At 42.2% G+C, this 17,473-nt stretch overlaps 1 protein-coding gene across 1 annotated transcript in view; it reads right to left on the reverse strand.

The window, feature by feature from the left end:
- Window positions 1–6,457: 6,457 nt before the first annotated feature.
- IQGAP1 (IQ motif containing GTPase activating protein 1) overlaps window positions 6,458–17,473 on the reverse strand; it is a 94,310-nt gene continuing 83,294 nt past the window's right edge. The window contains exons 34-38 of the mRNA XM_036932080.2: window positions 16,952–17,164; window positions 16,087–16,253; window positions 14,090–14,212; window positions 10,786–10,894; window positions 6,458–8,698 (exon numbers count right to left, since the gene is read on the reverse strand). Of these exons, the coding sequence (XP_036787975.2) occupies window positions 8,585–8,698; window positions 10,786–10,894; window positions 14,090–14,212; window positions 16,087–16,253; window positions 16,952–17,164 (726 nt within the window). The 3' untranslated portion in view covers window positions 6,458–8,584. The remainder of the gene's footprint in view (window positions 8,699–10,785; window positions 10,895–14,089; window positions 14,213–16,086; window positions 16,254–16,951; window positions 17,165–17,473) is intronic.

Here is a 17,473-nt window from a genome sequence, read left to right on the forward strand (position 1 = left end):
TTGCTCGATATCTGTGAGTATGTTATTTTCAGGTCATACTCAGAACTTTGAAGACGTTTTTGTCTTCTGATCTGTCACTGTTGTTAATTTCCTGTTCCTTTGTAAATAATCTTTTTCCTGTCCTTGGTTATTTTGCAGTTTTTTTTGTTACAGTATGTTGAGTTGTGGATTTTTTAATCTTATTTAGAACTCAGTATATTTCAATCTGAAGACCTGTATCAGTTAGGATGAGACTTAACTGTAACAGAAAACCTCTCCAAAACTGACCTTAAACAAGATAAAAGTTTCTCTTATCTAACAGCCAAGGTACCCTCTTGTTGCTATGCCATTCATGAGCTCAACTTCATGGTGCAAGATGGTGGTATCTACATTCTAAGCAGCAAGGTAGAGGAAGGAGAGGAGGGGAGGATGGCATATGCTCTCTGTCTCTTAAAAGGTTCTCAGAGGCTGCTACATGAGCTTCCTTCTCTACCTGTCCCACTGAACAGAACTCAGTTACATGGACATCCTAGATATAAGAGCCAAGTGCACAAGTGAGTATCAGGATTCTGTTACAATAGAACAGTGGTTCTCAAACTTATCATTCATCAGAATCAGTGGAGAGCTTAATAAAACACAGACTCCTGAGCCCTACTTCTGAGTTTCTGATTCAGTAAGGCTTGAATGGGGCCTTTCTAACTAGTTCTCAGGTGACTCCAATGCTGCCTGCGGACTCTAATGAACCATTGCATTAAATTAGGGGAGAACATGTATTGTAGAACTGGAAAACAGATACATATCTTTCAAATGTTCTAGAAAATTTTCTAAAATATCTTCAAATATTGCTTCTTCTCCATATTCTCTATGCTTTCCCTCTAGAGGATCAGTTAGATAAATGTTACACCTTCTTGTTCTGTCCATCATGTCCTTTTACCTCCCTATTTTCCCACTCCTATCTTTGTGGTATATTCTAAGTAATTTCCTCAGATCTATCTTCTACTTTACTAACTTCTCTCTTCAGCTGTATCTAACCTGCTTTAACCTGTCGGTTGTTTTTCTTCTTCAATAACTATGTTTTTCCATCTAATGGTTCTTATTTAGCTTTTTTCAAATTTGCCTACTCTTTATTCAGTCCTTATTTTTTTATTCTTTCTTCTTTGCCTTTAGTTATACTAATTTTATATCCTTTTTTAGCATGTAGTTCTCTTATCCCAAGTCTGGGGTGCTCTAATCTTATTTGTTCTATCTGCAGGTTCTTGCTTACGGTGGATTAATTCCTAATGTTTTAAACTATGCTTTCATCTTTAGGGGGGCTTGATGTTTTTTCCTATGGAAACCCTAGGTAGGCAGAATATGACTCAAACATAATTTGTTCCATGAGCTGCAGAATTGATTACATGGGAATTTTAGTATATGGCTACTGTAAGTTCAGACCCTAAGCCCATGAAGGGCCAAGTTTTTGGTTTTTCAAGGGGACTTTTTTCTCCCAGAGCCCAGCCAGAAATAGTCAAATTTCTTAGCTAACTTTGCCAGTGTGTAGATTTCATCATTTCCGGTTGGCATTTTACCCTACTTTCAAGCTAGTACATTAACTGTCTTTGTTGCATGGATACTAGCAAGAAGCATGAGAATCCTGGGTCAGTGACACCATACAGCAAGCAGCTCAAAGTTGCTGCAAGCACAACCCTGAGAAATGACCCAGCAAAGAACGATCAGAGCTTTGTGTCTGTGGCATAACTAATCAGAATGTCCAAGACTGCTCAGAGCCCATAGAGGATAACCTCTTCCAACACACCTGAGGGGGCATCATTTTGAGGGTCCTGATTTGGGTTCCCAGTTTAACTCCCTGGCTCATAAAAGCCCATCGTCTCCTTTTACCAAGTGGGCACTAAACACTGAAACTCCAGCTCTCACGGCCCAGAGGATCCTAAAGTGAAAAGATGACTAGATGTCATGCAGTATCCTGGAGCACAGAAACGGTAACAGGAAAACCTGTAGAAATCTGAATAAAGTATGGATGTTAGTTCATTAAAAACAAAAAACTTGAAGCGGGGCTAGGTAACCATGTGCTGTTTACTATTTGACTTTTAGTCACACAAGGACTTTCCTTACTGTAAGATCAACTGTTCATTATATTTTTTCTTATGTCGAATCCAGCATTTCTACGAGTTTTACTAAGTTTTTCATTTACTTGTGTTTATGATTTTGGAATCCAGGTGTTTAAAATGTATATTCCTAGATCTCATCCCCAGAGATTATGATTTATGTAGACTGGGCTGCAGCCCAGGATTCTGCCTTTATAATGTAAGTGATTGATAAAGGTGGTCTATGGGTCAAAACCTTAATAAATGCTGCCATCAAGAATTGCATCATAGAATGAGTCAAAGAATTAATGTGGTCTGTAGATTTCAAGTCAGAAGTATTCAATTGTTTGAGATGGTAAACATTCCCACCTGACTTATCTTGCAAAGACTAGAATGGCAGGTGCCACTTCTTGGCCTCCCCGACAGATGGGGCCGGCCGCAGGAGCACGTTGTTCTTGAGATGTAAGGGAAAGCCTACTGGAAAGCTTCTAGGAAAACTGGTTTGTAGATGAAAGGGACAGATTCAGGGGCAGCTGGCCCCATCCTTCTTTGTACTTTGAATACAGATGTGATCCTGGAGCTATGGAGCCATCTTGCAACCATGAAAGGAGAAATCATAACAGCAGATTCAGTATTCAGAGACAGGCACCAGCCTTGACATTAAGTAGCTAAACCAACACTTGCAACTGTTTTCCTTTAGACTTAGGTGAAGTAAATTTGTTTAAATCACTTTAGGTCAGTTTTCCATTTCTTACAGCCAAAATCATTCTTGATGCACTTAAAGATTCTCATTTCTTTTAAAAAACTTTTTATTTTACATAATTTCAGATTTACAGAAAAGTTGCAATAAGGAATTCCCATATACTCTTTACCCAGATTCCCCAAATGTTAAGATTTTACTGTACTGGCTTTTTGTTCTTCTCAACCATTTGAGAGTAAGTTGAAAAGATGCCCTTTTACCCCTAAAATTTCAGTGTTCATTTCAAAAAAACAAGGATGTTCTCTTACTTAACCAAGTATAATGATCAAAATCAGGAAATTAACATTGATATAGTACTGTTGTAGAATCTATAGATGTTATTAAAAGTTTTACCAGCTTCTCAATAATATTCTTTATGGCAAAAGAAAAATCTATTTTCAATTACCATGTCCCTTTAGCTCCTTTAATCTGGGACAGTTGTTCAACTTTTGCCTTTCATGATTTTGAAAATTTATGATGTGACAAGTCAGTTATTTTGTAGAACGTCCCTTAAGGTTTGTATTTTGTGTTTTCATGTTTAATTTCAGATTATGCATTTTTGGCAGGAATAGCACAGGAGCAATGTTGCATTCTTCTCAGATCATCAATCAGGAGGCACATGATGTCAGCTTGTCGCATTAGTGACGTTTAGCTTGGATCATTTGGTTAAGGTGATGTCTGCCAGGTTTCTCCACTGTAAAGTTTCTGCTTTCTTCCCCTTTATTACCAATAAGACTCTTGAAGGCAGATACTTTGAGACTATGTAAATATCTTATTACTCAACAAACTTGCACCACTAGTTTTAGCATCCCTTTTCCTATTTGTATCAGAATGGGCTCATGAATTCTTATTTTAACCAAGTGATCATAATCCACTCCTAGTATTTTTGTACTTAAATTATCCAAGCTGGCTTCTGTGTCTTTTAAACATGTCCCCGTCCATTTTTTAGTTTTTTGTTTTCTTTCTGGACACATGATTTAGGCTCACCTTGTACTGTTTTTTTTTTCCCCTGCTCCACAATTAGCCATTTCTGAAAGCAATGCTGGTTTCTTACATGAAAAGGGTTGTTTGGGCACTGATTCTGTGTTTTGGAAAACCAGTTTTGAGTTGGCTTTTAATGAGAGGAGTTATCCTTTAATTCTTATAATCTTTTCTGTTACATGTCTTTTCAACCATTACTTCCAGATTTTTCCTCCACCATCCAGACCTCTCTGCCCCTGTACCCATAGGAATCAGGAATATGTTCCTCCAGAAACAAAGACCAATGGTTGTGAGTACTTTAAGTTTATCAAGTATACATTCTTACATATTCATGTAAAAATAACTTCCTAAACAAGCAGGGGCAAACTAGAGAATAAATACCGGCAATTTAAGGCCCAAAGTGTTTAACAAATATTTTTACCGAACTCAAATTATAGAACAGAATACAAAATCCTTTAGCAAACGTGATACAATTGCACATTTTTGCTTTTTTGTTTCCTAAGTAATATTGACTAGCTGTTAAAAGCTAAAAGTCAGGTTCTCTTCTAGCGTCCTCCTCCTTCTCCAGCATTTCAGGGTGGTTCCGTGGAACATGAGCTTCAAGATGACTAACAGGAGTTAGCCTGGAAAGTAACGGGGGGGAGACTGCACTGCCGAATACATTTGGGGAAAGCTACGTACAGGAAGGTAAGCACGTTTCCTGACTGTGAGACTTCTCGAAGCTTTTTAATATGTGGATGTATGTTGTGATTTGCAAGTAGGATGACAGAATACATTTCCCTAAATTTCTTGATCACTCATCACCTCCTGAGGAGTCTTGTTGGCCCGGTGTTACACTGCTCCCCCACCATCCAGTAAATAAACTCTACAATTCATCCACCTCTTTCCATCATAACCACCCCTCTCCAATTCAGGCCACCAAACCTCTCACTAATTGAGGCCTTAATTGGCCCACTTGCGTATCAGAGGCCCAGCAGGAAACAGACGGCACACTCCAACTGAACTTGTGATTGGCAGAAAGTTAATAGACAGGGCAGGGCTTAGAGATAATGCAGCACCCCCGGGGCTCGTTAGAGCAGCGATCATTAGCACGCTGGCCTGAAGGGACGTGAGGAGGGATGGCTTATTGCCATAGGGAGAGGGGGCTTATTTGGAGAGCTGCCTGTCGGGGGCTCTGGCCTTTGGTAGGGAGGCAGCTAGTTCAGGGACCTGAAAGAATCAGTCCTAACCTTGCCTCCCTGCGGACCTCTTATCTCCTTGTGATGCCTGCCAGTGGTCAAACTCAACCAGAAGCCAGACAGAGACCGACGCAGTCCACGTGGCCAGCTTCCCACGTGCAGAGGAGTGTGGAGGGAGAAGACTGAATCCGGAGGGACACATAAGCCATCCAGCCACCTGGCCAGACTCTTGCCTTCTATCTCCATTCATCTTTCTAAAGCCCCAATCAGATGTTTTGCTTTTCTTCATTAAACACACCCATTGTTCCCTATTATTCTTGTTATAAAACGTTTAGTACTAGCTCCTAAGAGCCGATTGTTACTTTCCAACCCTATATTCAATGACAAGGGACACCAAACTTGAAACCAGCTGTGGGGAGTACTTACACCACAGAATTGGCAAATGCTGCTAATCAAGGCATTTTTTTCCCCCATAGAACTGTATATATTAAGATAAAAGCACTTTATGAAGCTTGTTTTAAACTCAGGACATCCAGGCACAGGGGTGGCACTGTGGTGGCAGCTCCTGGCGGCATTCTGCGTGGCCGCACTGTCGGCATAGGGGCCACTGGCTGTGCACTAGCCCCGCTGCCTTCCTCCCGGTTTCCCTGTTTGACACCGTGACACCTTGCCAAGTACCTTTCCACTCCCTTTGTTTCTTTGCAGGACAATACAGAGCCTAAGTTACAATATATTTCGGGTTTCAGTAACACACGTACCAGACAGCATCCTCCCCACTTCAGAAAGGAAACTGGCTCAGATAGCTCACTCCCAGCGGGACCCCCTGCCAGCAAACCCATACTCTTAGCACACTTCAGAGGTGGGGTGGGGTCATCTCCAGCCACTCACCTCCAACTTCTCACTTGTTTACTTTAGAACTATTCCATTTTCCCTCTTATTTCATATTGCCACTAATTTTCCAATACAGCCTGGCCAGTTTATAAACACAGCAAGGTGCTTACATACATATTTGGATTGCTAAGGCAGGCCACCCCATGGGGCCTTACTTAAGAGGGAGCCACTTTTTTTCCTTCTGCTATTGTTTCCCTACCAACCTTCTCCTGGTCTTGTCTGGTGCCAGGTATGTAACATACTATGACTACATGCTTGACACCTAGGGCGCTGCTCTTCGTAAAATACTAAACGCTGCTGCAATTTTCAGCTTTCAGTCGTTAGCCAATCAGAGCCAAGTGACATGATGTCTCTCCCCACCACCCCCACCTCTTTTTATATTGAGGCTACTTTAAGCTTATTGCATTTTAAAAGGCTAAACTCACATGTTAAAAATCACTTTGAGATAATCCAGTGAAATTCGATAGCTGACTTGAGCCTGCTCCTTCAAAAAGTCTATGAAGGGGCTATTTTCAGTTGCGGTTTTCAATTATTAAATCTCATTCTAGTCAACACTCTGTTTAGCAAGAACTGCTAACAATGAGACTGAGAAAAATAAACAAACATGAACGAATGACCCTTTATTTCATACAGATACAAAGGCAACTGTGTGCAGCAGCCATCTGACGGGCAGTCCAAATTCCTGGGAGGAGGTCAAGTCATGGTAAATGTCACGATGGCTGTTCCAAGCTAAGGTCAGAGAAACTGAGAGATGAGAGAGTGCTACAGCGAGTAAGTGACAGTGGCCAGAGTCACACGGTTGCGACGCCGCAGCCTGCGTCCCTGGGGCATGCCCAGGCTGTCACCACCAGCTCTACACAGCTGCCACCGAGGCTCTGCAAGTCCATTTTGTGCTACTTTGCATTGGAGGCGGGTCAAGGGAACTACAATCCTGACAAATAGTTGAAACATCCTGATTTTAAAGGAGTTGTAAACTCTGCTCATTGTCTGCCATGGATGTGGCCTTTGGGGCCCCACAAGCGTATCAGGGTAAAGGGCTGGCACACTGGTCTCAGTTTCTGAGTTGATGCTGCTTGAGACAGCGTCTTCTTTTAATATGAGGAAAATCTGCATCAAAAAATTATCTCCAAAACACAACAAAAAAACCAGGTCAGGGCAGTGAGACTCTGGTCATGGTGCTGCCCACCGCAGCTAGTCCCCCGCGTGCGAGGGGGCCGCCCGGAGGCTGTGCGCTCAGGCAGCTCACACCCGCACTGGTGCATGAGACCGGGCAGACTGGCGTGAAAAACACGTCTCCAATACTTGCACTTGTATTAGGGACACATCACATAATCTGTTATTAGCGAAACAGTTTATTGGCTTTAAATATACATCAGTAAATTTTTAAATGTTAGTTTAAGTTTTATGATAAAAAATACTGAACCAAAACATCAGAGAAAATGGAGGCTCAATAGCATGATTTCAATATATTTTCCTGGGTAGATTTTTTTAAGTATATGATCTAAGAACAAAAGCTTCCTAAAATCAATTTTTAAAACTCAATTGTTTTTTGACTAAACCCAGAAAACTGGAGCTCACAGAATGATGGCACAGTGTGGGCAGTAAAAGAGTAAGCAATGGGGAAAAATAGATTTTAATATCAAGTGTAACATCAACTGCTTGGTTTTGTTTGTTTTTGTTTCAGTCTATTGAAGGCAGGACTATCTCTGCAACCTTGCAGATAAATCCTAGTGTTTTAGCTCTAAGAAAGCTTTAAGAGTTCAGATATACAGATAAGCCAATTTTTAAAAACCTCTTCTTACAGTATTTTAAAGGCTTTTGAAGCATAATATAAATCTTTAAAATTCCTACCACCCACATTTTAAGAAATAAATCTATACTTTAATAAGGCACTCTTAAGATATAAAACAGTTCTGAAAACAATTATATTCTACGCAAGGGCTAACCCCTTCCTTTGCCACAGGGACGGAGCGGGCTGTCTTCCTGAATCTAGTCCATCTGTCCCCAACACAAACGAGCGGGTACCAGACGGTCCTGAATTACCCAAAGAGCTGAATCTTACCCGTGGGACTCTCCCACCCACTGATGAGTTACTCTGACAGAACTGTCCAAGGGTAAGGGTGAGACTGAAAACCAATACCTCCCTTTCCTAGACATGTTTCCTCTGCACTTAGGACAGTGACTTCTATTAGCTTCTGCCCATAAAGGAGAACAAAACGGAAGAGGACCAATGATCCCGTGTCCTTCAATTTTCCTGATGGGACAGAAACATAAAGAAACTTCACTTTTAATTGACAACCTAGTAACTATAGATAACCCTACATTTTGATTGTGTCTCATATGTGTTTATGTTGTTGGTGCTAACAGCTTCTATTTCTAAATAGCAAGAATTCAAACCCCACCACCCCTATCGCTAATTAACACAACACCAAAGCCTACAATATAGTAATGCAACCTCTGAGCCCAACACAGACTTTAGTGGAGTCTCCACTCTTTCTTAAGTGACAGAAGAAAATGAAGGAACAAGAAGGGCCAGACTAAGCCTAAAATACAATTTCACAATGAAAAAAGGGTAATAAATGCCCCCTCAAAGTGGGAGGAGTCAGGAATGTGGCCCTGGGAGTCTGTCAAATTGAGGCATTACTTGTGGGCTGGGCCTTTGAGAGACCCTGGGAAGGTAGCCAGGAGGTGCGTCTTTCCTTCATCCTTCTGGGCTGGCAGCAAGTGGTCGATTATTTCCCGTAGAACTTTTTGTTGAGGAGGAAGATCAGAAGGTTGACGTTTACTTTCGCTCTATCAAATAATTTCATGACCGCAACGCCCTCATATTGGAGCTGCAGCAGGTCCTGTTCAAAAAAACATTCTGACAGTTAATCAAGTCTGTGGATGAAGGAAGGACATGACGTAGGGAGGGATCCCCGTGAGGGGCATGCCTTGTACGCCAGATGTGAAGAGGGGTGAGAACAGAGCCCCCAACGGTGGGACCGCCCGGTGCACAACCATCCTGAGAGCCCGAAGAAGAGGGCATGCTGGTCAAGCGAATTTTCTGGCACATGTGAAGTTAAGAAGTCAGGGGGTTCATATCAAAACACACAGAGGAATACAGAGCGGAAGAACACAGGAGAAGCAGCAGCACCAGGTGCGCTTCACACACATGCACTTTCTACTTGGGACGTCACACCAGCGCGCCTCCCGCCTGTCTGAGGGACGGGGCCCCTGGAGAAGACGCAGGCATATCATCACCGAAGACAAGTCAAGGCCAGCGATGGCATCTCAAAACATCTACTACAGTTTTAACTTCTGTTTCACATGAGAAAGCATTTAGTCGGAAGCCAATGGAGAAAAAGAGGACTAAATATTTTTCGGTGCCTGCTACGAGCTCGAGCGTGTAAGCGCGTCATACAGAGCCTCCTTAAGTCCTGATAAAAATCCTTCCAGGTGTGACTGTCCTGCATTTAACGCTGAGGCTCACGGGTATCGGGACTCACCCAACAGCAGAGCTGGATGGGGTGAATCTGGGTCCTACTGCAAGGCCCCTGCTTTTCCCCTGCTCTCCATGGTCCAGAGCAAGTGTAGGAAATCTGGGTGGTCTCGCCCCTCAACTTTAGAAAAGGGGTGATGAGAAAGCAAGAGGCAAAGCGTTTAAAAGGAGCCCAAAAGTTCAACCAAGTCATCGTCTGGAAAATCCTAGGAGCTCCCCGAGGACCAGGACCGAGGGAACCCCTCCCACCTGCAGCCACTCCCTCTGCAGCGATTCGTGCAGGGACGGAAGCACGAGCTGAGGCGGACTGGGCGGCCCCTGAGAACCTGGTGAAACGGAGGCGACAGCAGCGTCTTTCCGTGGAGGCCCCTGAGGTGGTCGTGTGCAGCACGGAGCCGCTTCACACGTTCAGCCAACACGTTTTGAAGGCTACTAGCTACTGAGAAGGAAACAAAGAAATACTACCTGTCCTTAAGGAGCTCAGTTTGGGGATGAGAGGAAACTAAGTCAACCCTCCAGCAGACAGAGGCCGTCTCCACAGGCCATGGAAGCCGAGGAGAAACCGGCTGTGGCTTGGCTGGCTGGGGAGGTTTTAGGGGTGGGTAACACACATTAAAGTACTCAGTAATGGCAGGGGAATGAAGGAGGGGGAAGGGCCCCCGATTAAGGGAGAGCAGCAGGTACAAAAGCCCAGGGCATGTTCAGAAAGGCAGCAGGCCAGTGGAGGAGTGCAGAGCGTGGAACAGCACAGGGTGACACGGGCGCTGTGCGCACAGAGCTAAAGGGGTCTGGGCGCGACCTAGGAGTCCTTGATGCCTGATACTTTTTTTTTTTTTTTTTTTGCTATTATTAATCTACAATTACATGAAGAACACTATGTTTACCAGGCTCCCCTCCTCACCAAGTCCCCCGACACACCCCGCTACAGTCACTGTCCATCAGCATAGCAAGATGCTGTAGAATCACCACCTGTCTTCTCTGTGATACTTTTTAGTGCATAAAAATTCCAGATAGTTCATAATAAAATTTAGGGACTACACTATAAAATGATTCTTTTAAAAAAGTTAAAATGGAATTCCATTTACAAAGATGCAATTTATACACACCTTTTCCAAAATACACCTTTAAGCCCTTATATCAAATCAAAATGAGTAGGCTCACAATTTTGTATTTTCAAGACTTATACTTAAGCTTTCGCTGAAGTCCAAGGTATGAGCTCAATTTAGTGGCAATATTAAGTGGCACCTTCAGGTAAATGCTTGTTGAAGATTTACACATCTGCAGAAGCTCTCCAGTGACAGACCAAACACACACAGACCCTCAGCCCCCACTCCCCAGTGGGGAGCCCAGCCCACTGCTGAATGTGCGTAGCTTTCCCCAAACGATCTCCCCCTTTTACCTACTCTCCTACCTGGGATACAGAGCTCTCAGTTCTGCCTGGCGCACACCCACCTGGTAATGTAACATAAACGTCTCCATTTGGACTCCCATGAATTTGGCTTTCACTTCAAAGTCTCCAACTTCTTCTGTTGGACTAATTTCAAAGATAACGTTTTTAAACCTGTTGAAACATAACATCATAAGGGTGTGACTTTTATGCTCTCATTATAATAATATTTTGTGAAATGTGGACACGAGATGAATGATATCTTCTAGAATGAAAAGGGGTATAAAATAAAGTTCCAAAGTACATCTGCAGATGAGCAGAGTGGGATGGCTACACTAAGTACCGTCTGCTTTAGGGCTTGGGGGGAGAATGGCAGCCTCTCCCCATGGCACCTGTATTCTACTGCAAGAGGAACCCCTGAGGGACGCCGCAAGTGGCCTCAAAAGGGAAGATGTCAGAGCAATCTTGCTGGTCCTCCGTGTGGCCACTGCTGAGGCCTAAAAACAAAAGGAGAATCAGGAGGAAACTGGGCTGGAAGGAGGGAGAGGAAGGGTGTGTGCGAGGAGACACATGTCTGAGGGCTGGGAGAAATGAGTAAGTCAACAAAAGGGGGTCGGAACAAAAAAAACAAGAGAGCATGTTTTCTGCAAAGAGTAGGTGCTACTTAAGAAAATACTTCAGGTGTCGCTCATTCTCAACATGTTACCTGTCCAGAAATTTTAACAGCACCAGAAGAAACTGGGAACATGCTGTTCCTCAGGTGATCAAAGGACCTCACCTAAGATTTCTAGAACTCACCTACGGAGTGAACTTACCTATTATGAACAGAGCTGAGAACCACCAAGGATGCAAAAGAGGCCACAGAGCAGCACGAGGAGGCGCCAGGTCTCTGCACCAAAGCACTGGCCTCCTCCTCAACAGGGGGGCCTCACAGGTTAGTCCTTAAAGACGTTTATTTTACGGACAAAATCCTTTTATTTTAACTGATTCGGTTTCTTACCTAGTTTCTAAACCCACAGGGGCAAATTTAGAAAGAAGTATGAGAGATAAATAATGGTAGGCCCTTACATAGCTGTGGAAAATAATGACAAAAGGAAAGGAAAGAGATAATAAATATTATGAAACAGATTTGAAAAATGCATGAAATGTTCAACCAAAAAAATCCCCAAAAAGACAAAGGTCCCCAATTGTAAAAATGACCAAAGAAAATATAAATAAGTATGATTTAAAACACAATCAGAATTCTAAGAAATGCAAAATTTTTAAATGAGATACTATTTTTGAACTATTAAGTTCAAAAGCATCAAAAACAATTTTATTGGTCAACGATGGCAAGGAAGTAGTGAAATAAGTAAGCACTTCCCCTCACATTTCAGACACTGCTAGAAAATCCTTTGGTAGTTATATGATGCAGCAATCTCACGTCCAGTTATATACCCAAAAGACTTGAAAGCAGGGTCCTGAAAAGTATTTACACCTCTGTGTTCACAGCAGCATTTCACAACAGCAAAGAGGTGGAAGCAATCCAAGTGTCCAACAACAGACAAAAGGATAAACAAAATGTGATCCATACATACAATGGAGGATCATTCAGCCTTAAAAAGGAAAGAAATCGCACATGTTACAACATGGACGAGCCATGAAGACATCATGCTAAGGGAAATAAGCCAGTCACAACAAGACAAGTATTCCATGATTTCACTTTTATGAGGTTCACAGAGTAGTCAAGTTCATAGAGGGACAGACAGCAAGTAGAATAGTGGTTGCCTGGGGCTGGGGGAAGGGAAAACGGGGAGTCATTGTTTAATAGGTATAGAGTTGCAGTTTTGCAAGATGGAAAGGTTCTGAAAATCTGTTGCACGACAATGTAATGTACTTACCACTACTCAGCTGTACACTTAAAAAATGGTGAGGATGGTAAATTTTATGTTTTGTGTTTTTTACAACAAATAAACTATTTTTATATTCTGACTAGAAATTCCATTTTTAGGCGTCTATCATAAAAAAGTAATCAGAGAGAGGATCAAAGATTTACATATAAAGGTGTTACCACATGTGTAATAATGTAAAAAGTAAAAACTTAAATGTTGCACAACAGGTGAATGGTGAAATTATAACTATAATATTACATGGGCATTAAAAAGGATGCTTTCAAAGAATGTGAAAAATGCTTACTAATATGTTATTTGAAAAAAGTTGGATGCATGACTAAACAGTACAATCCCAATCCATGTTAAGAAAACAGCAGGCAGTTTGTGGAGTATAACAATGAAGCAAAACTGAAGGAACAAAATAGCAGCAGACGCAGAGACTCCAAGAATGAACTAGCTGCTACCAAAGGGGAGGGGTGTGGGGGGGCAGGTGGGGAGGGAGGGAGAAGGGGATTGAGGGGTATTTAGTACACAAGGTGTGGGAGATCACGGGGAGAACAGTGTAGCACAGAGAGGGGACATAGTGGATCTGTGGCATCTTGCTGCACTGATGGACAGTGACTGCATTGGGGTCTGGGTGGGGACTTGATAATATGGGTAAATGTAGTAACCACATTGTTTTTTTATGTGAAACCTTCGTAACAGTGTATATCAATCATACCTTAATACTAATAAAAAAAGAAAACAGTAGGCAGATAGATAATAAGCAGGTGGTGAGATAATTTTTATGTAAACAGATGCATAGAAGAAAATACACAAATGATTTCAGTGGTTATTTTTGGCTTGTAGGATTACAGGTATTTTATCTTCATGCATTACAGTATTTTCAAGGTTCAATAATGAATATCTATTATTTTAAAATTAGGAAAATATAAAAATTTCTTTAAAAACAGACTTGTTTTGATTTTTAAATGACCCAAGAATAGGAAGCGCAGTTGCCTGAGATCACAGGGCTGGCTGAGCAGGTACTCGGTGAGTGTCTGCTAATACAGCCGGGCCAAAGCCCAAGGGGGACGGTCAGGTCAGGGCCACAACCTCATGCAACGCGAGCTGTGCTTCTCAGAAAAGAAAACGAGGGCAAGTCCCCAGTTCCTAGCCTCAGGAGGAATAAAGTAAACTCCTCTTCTTCTTGTTATACTTATTTATATTCTTGGTGTAGACACAAAAGAAAAGAGACGGAATGGCTTCCCGTGTTAAATGGAAAAGTTAAACGAGGGCCACATCAGCAGCCATGACGTCCTGACACAAATGTCTGCAGACAAGGAAAAGAAATACCTCCCCTCGTACAGCAAATGAACTCTGAGTAGTAGGCCTGATTCTAATAGAAATATAAAAGTGACCCCAGAGGAGAGAAATAAAAGCAATAAAATAAAGAAGTGATAAATGCAGAAATTAAAAAAGTGAAAGTATAGAACAAAGTAAAGAAGCAAATACCCACTGGCTGACTTGCAGGTCTTCAATTTCCAGAAGAACTCCTTTTTCATGCAGTCTTGCTGCTGTGTATTTCAGAGAAATCTTTTTGCTCTTCTTTCCTTTCATTTCCCTAGGCTTTTTGGAGACCCTGCAGAAATCACATCATATCACTTTCTAGACCTAATTGTCTACTTCGAGTCTGTTGGTAATTCAAAGACAGGAGGCCAGAAAACAAAATCCCCGCACACAAGCGTAAGTAACATATCAATTCTAAAATGGCAAATAAATGTTAGGATCAGCCTAAGCAATTTCTCTGCAAAACAGGGGAAACGTTACTAAATTGCTTTTGTCTTTGAATTGTATCTGAGAACACAGCATGAATGTGACAGTGTCTTAATCTTCTGACGTCCCTCTCGGCACCTGAGCACCTGGAAGGTGAGGGCTTCTACCAGCAGCGTGGGGACCTGTACTCAACCCCAGGGGAACCCTAAGCTCCTCGGCTGGGAGGAAAGCAATAAAGATCTAAGAATAAGTAATTTTTAGAAGAGTTTTAAGCCACTGTAGCAATTATAGGAAAGTGGGAACAAGGAAAAAGAAACAGACGTAAGGAAGTATTGGGCCAATTATGGCAAGAAATGTTAAGAAAAGCAAGGGAAGGACAGAGATAAAGGAGAACCAGGGCCCGGGGGAACCAGGCGGAGGGTCTCAAGAAATGGAGCAGCAGTGTTAAGTGTGAGTGTAAAAGGGAGTGACGCCTATGCAAGGCAACTGAAGCATCTATCAAAATTATAATTGTACGAAACTTTTGATGTAGAAATTCCATTTCTAGGAATTTATCTTTAAAAATATGCCCACATTTACAAAATGACATATGTACAAGAGGCTGTATGTTGCAGAATTTTTTATAAGTAACCAGAAACAGTGTAAACATCTAGCAATGGAGTACTGATTATATTAACTGTACAAGCTACAAGTGGAATACCATGCAGCCATTTAAAAACAACCGAACAACCAACCAACCAAGAACCTAGATCAGTCTGCTCAGAAGGCACAGAAGCCACGACAACTCCATGGAATAAGTACACCTAATGCCTAGATCTTGGTTCCTAAATACCATTCTTCAATAAAAGGAACCAGGGATAGTTGGAGAAGTAACTAATTTCAAGCCTGGGGAGGGGAAGGTACAAGTTGAACCAGTAACATCTTGTGCCTTTAAGTAAGGAAACGCTCAAAGCATGATGGGGACACATCAAAAGGAGCCAGCTCTGCAAGCTGGGTGACACAGACCTGATTTTTACCCTGTCACATCAGCCCCACTTCACTCCAGAAGTCTCCGCAGAGAGAGATAAAGACAGAGTGTGCAGGCGGGAGAGCAGCGGGCCAGAGAGAGCGGAAGTTGATGTGGTAAATGTTTAAGACACGTGAATCCATGGGTGTTTATTGCTCTATTCACTCAATCTTTCTGAGGAGTAAAAATTCTTACAATGAAAAGTTAGGAATAAGAAACAAACTAACACTATAATGGAGAATCTGCACGTATCCCCTCACCTTTCCAGGCCTTCAGTTTCCCTCCCTGCAAAACGGGTATACTGATGGTTTGTGGCCAGCACTAGGAAAGCCGCATCAGACTTTCCTTGGCAGCTGAGAAAAAGTCAAGAGTCTGGGATCCCATCCCCTGAAGGTATATATAGAGGCCAGATAACTGAAATGTTTCTAATATTCCTTAAGTGATTTTGAGGTGCATCTAGGTTTGGGGACTGCTAGATAATCTCCTTTCATGAATTCTTTAATTTCTAGAGTTGGAACATAGATTGGAAAATGGGATGCTTAGAAATCCCTCACACATTATTTATTCACATCATACAACAACAAATCGAACTAGGAAATTATGCAAATGATTAGAAGCAAACTAAAGAACTAATACAATAAACTGATCCAGTATGCTTAAAGTGAAATTTTCCATGTCACTACAGTTGCCTGCACTTCTTTTCCCGACATTGATTCTTTAAAAAAAGTACTCACTTGCCCCTGCTGGCTAAGTTGTCCAAGCAGGTTTTGATGTAGCTTTTATAGTAATCCACCTGCTCTCCATAAAACGTGGACTTGGAGTTCAGAGCAGCGTACGTTTGTTGCAGTTTCACCAGTTCAGCCTTTCTTCTCTGCCGGTATCTCCGCTGATTCCGAATATCCTGAGACACAATTATTAAAATTAGGAAAATGGTAGACACGTGTGCTTCTTGAATCATTACCACTAGAACTGAGCAGGGCTTAACTTTGCCTTACATGACCACATATTCTAATAGGAATTTATATTTAAAAATTAACAAAGAAACTCAGATCTCATTTTTTCCTGTTTGGATTTCCTAGAGGTAGGAAATGTGTGTTTTACAGACTTCTACATTCTTAGAATTTACTTGTGAATCTGGCTCAAATCTCAATGGCTCAAATGTTGTCAGGAGAGGGAGAAAAAGATAATTTTAATACATCAATTACCAAGCTTCTAGATCCGCATGGGTGTTTTCTTAGTACAACAGCAGAGAACACCTAAATTCTCAGCCTGCACCAAGGCCCCTTACTTGAGAAGATTTACACAAATCAAGGCTTTGATAATCAAATTGATGTGAATTTATATTTCACTGTAAGTCATTAAAAAAATCTGGCAGGATTCTTTAAAGGCAGAGACCATCTGAGACACAGGGAGCTCTAACAAGGTCTTCACCCTATTGACATAGGCCATAGAGTAAGTCTTCAAAGGGAGGGGAAGGTTCTCACGCTGAGGGAGTCAGAAATGACTCCCCAGAAAAGAGGACACTAATATGCCATGAACCAGAAACCTCTGGGACGGCTTTAAAGACGGCTGGACCATCGCTGCCCCCAAAGGCAGTACCCTGGCAATGTCGTTGATCAGCTCCTGGTATCTGTTCTTTGGGTCCACAGTCCCGAACTCTGTTAGCTTCTTCAAGCCCAACTGGATCTTCTCTTTCTTCTCCTGAAGACTAAGGTTGCTGTCTTCCTTTACAGATCTGGACTTTTTCATCTTGTCAGGAGTTTTGGCATCGCGGACAGCACGTCTTTGCATGGCCCTCTGATGCTCCGCTTCCTGGAGATGAAAAGCAGCAGTTCCTGGCAAGTCCACCATGCTGACCCAAAGCCTGAATGACCTGGGATACCCACACCTGAATTTATACAGCTCTCAAACTCCACTCTGGAAACAGAGGGGGTAACAAACTTAATTCCTGACCACTGACAGAGAAACTGCATGAAGCAGAGGCAGATACCTCTTCTCCTAGAAGAGATTATTACATCTATTAAATCACAGGCTTCTCAACTAGACTGTCAGGTACGGTTAGGAGCTTGGGCACTACTGGTGACAAAATCCCTTGCTTTTTCCCTCTCAAATTCTGACACA

The sequence above is a fragment of the Manis pentadactyla genome, chromosome 18 (assembly GCF_030020395.1).
Source record: "Manis pentadactyla isolate mManPen7 chromosome 18, mManPen7.hap1, whole genome shotgun sequence".
Classification (NCBI taxonomy): Eukaryota; Metazoa; Chordata; class Mammalia; order Pholidota; family Manidae; genus Manis; species Manis pentadactyla.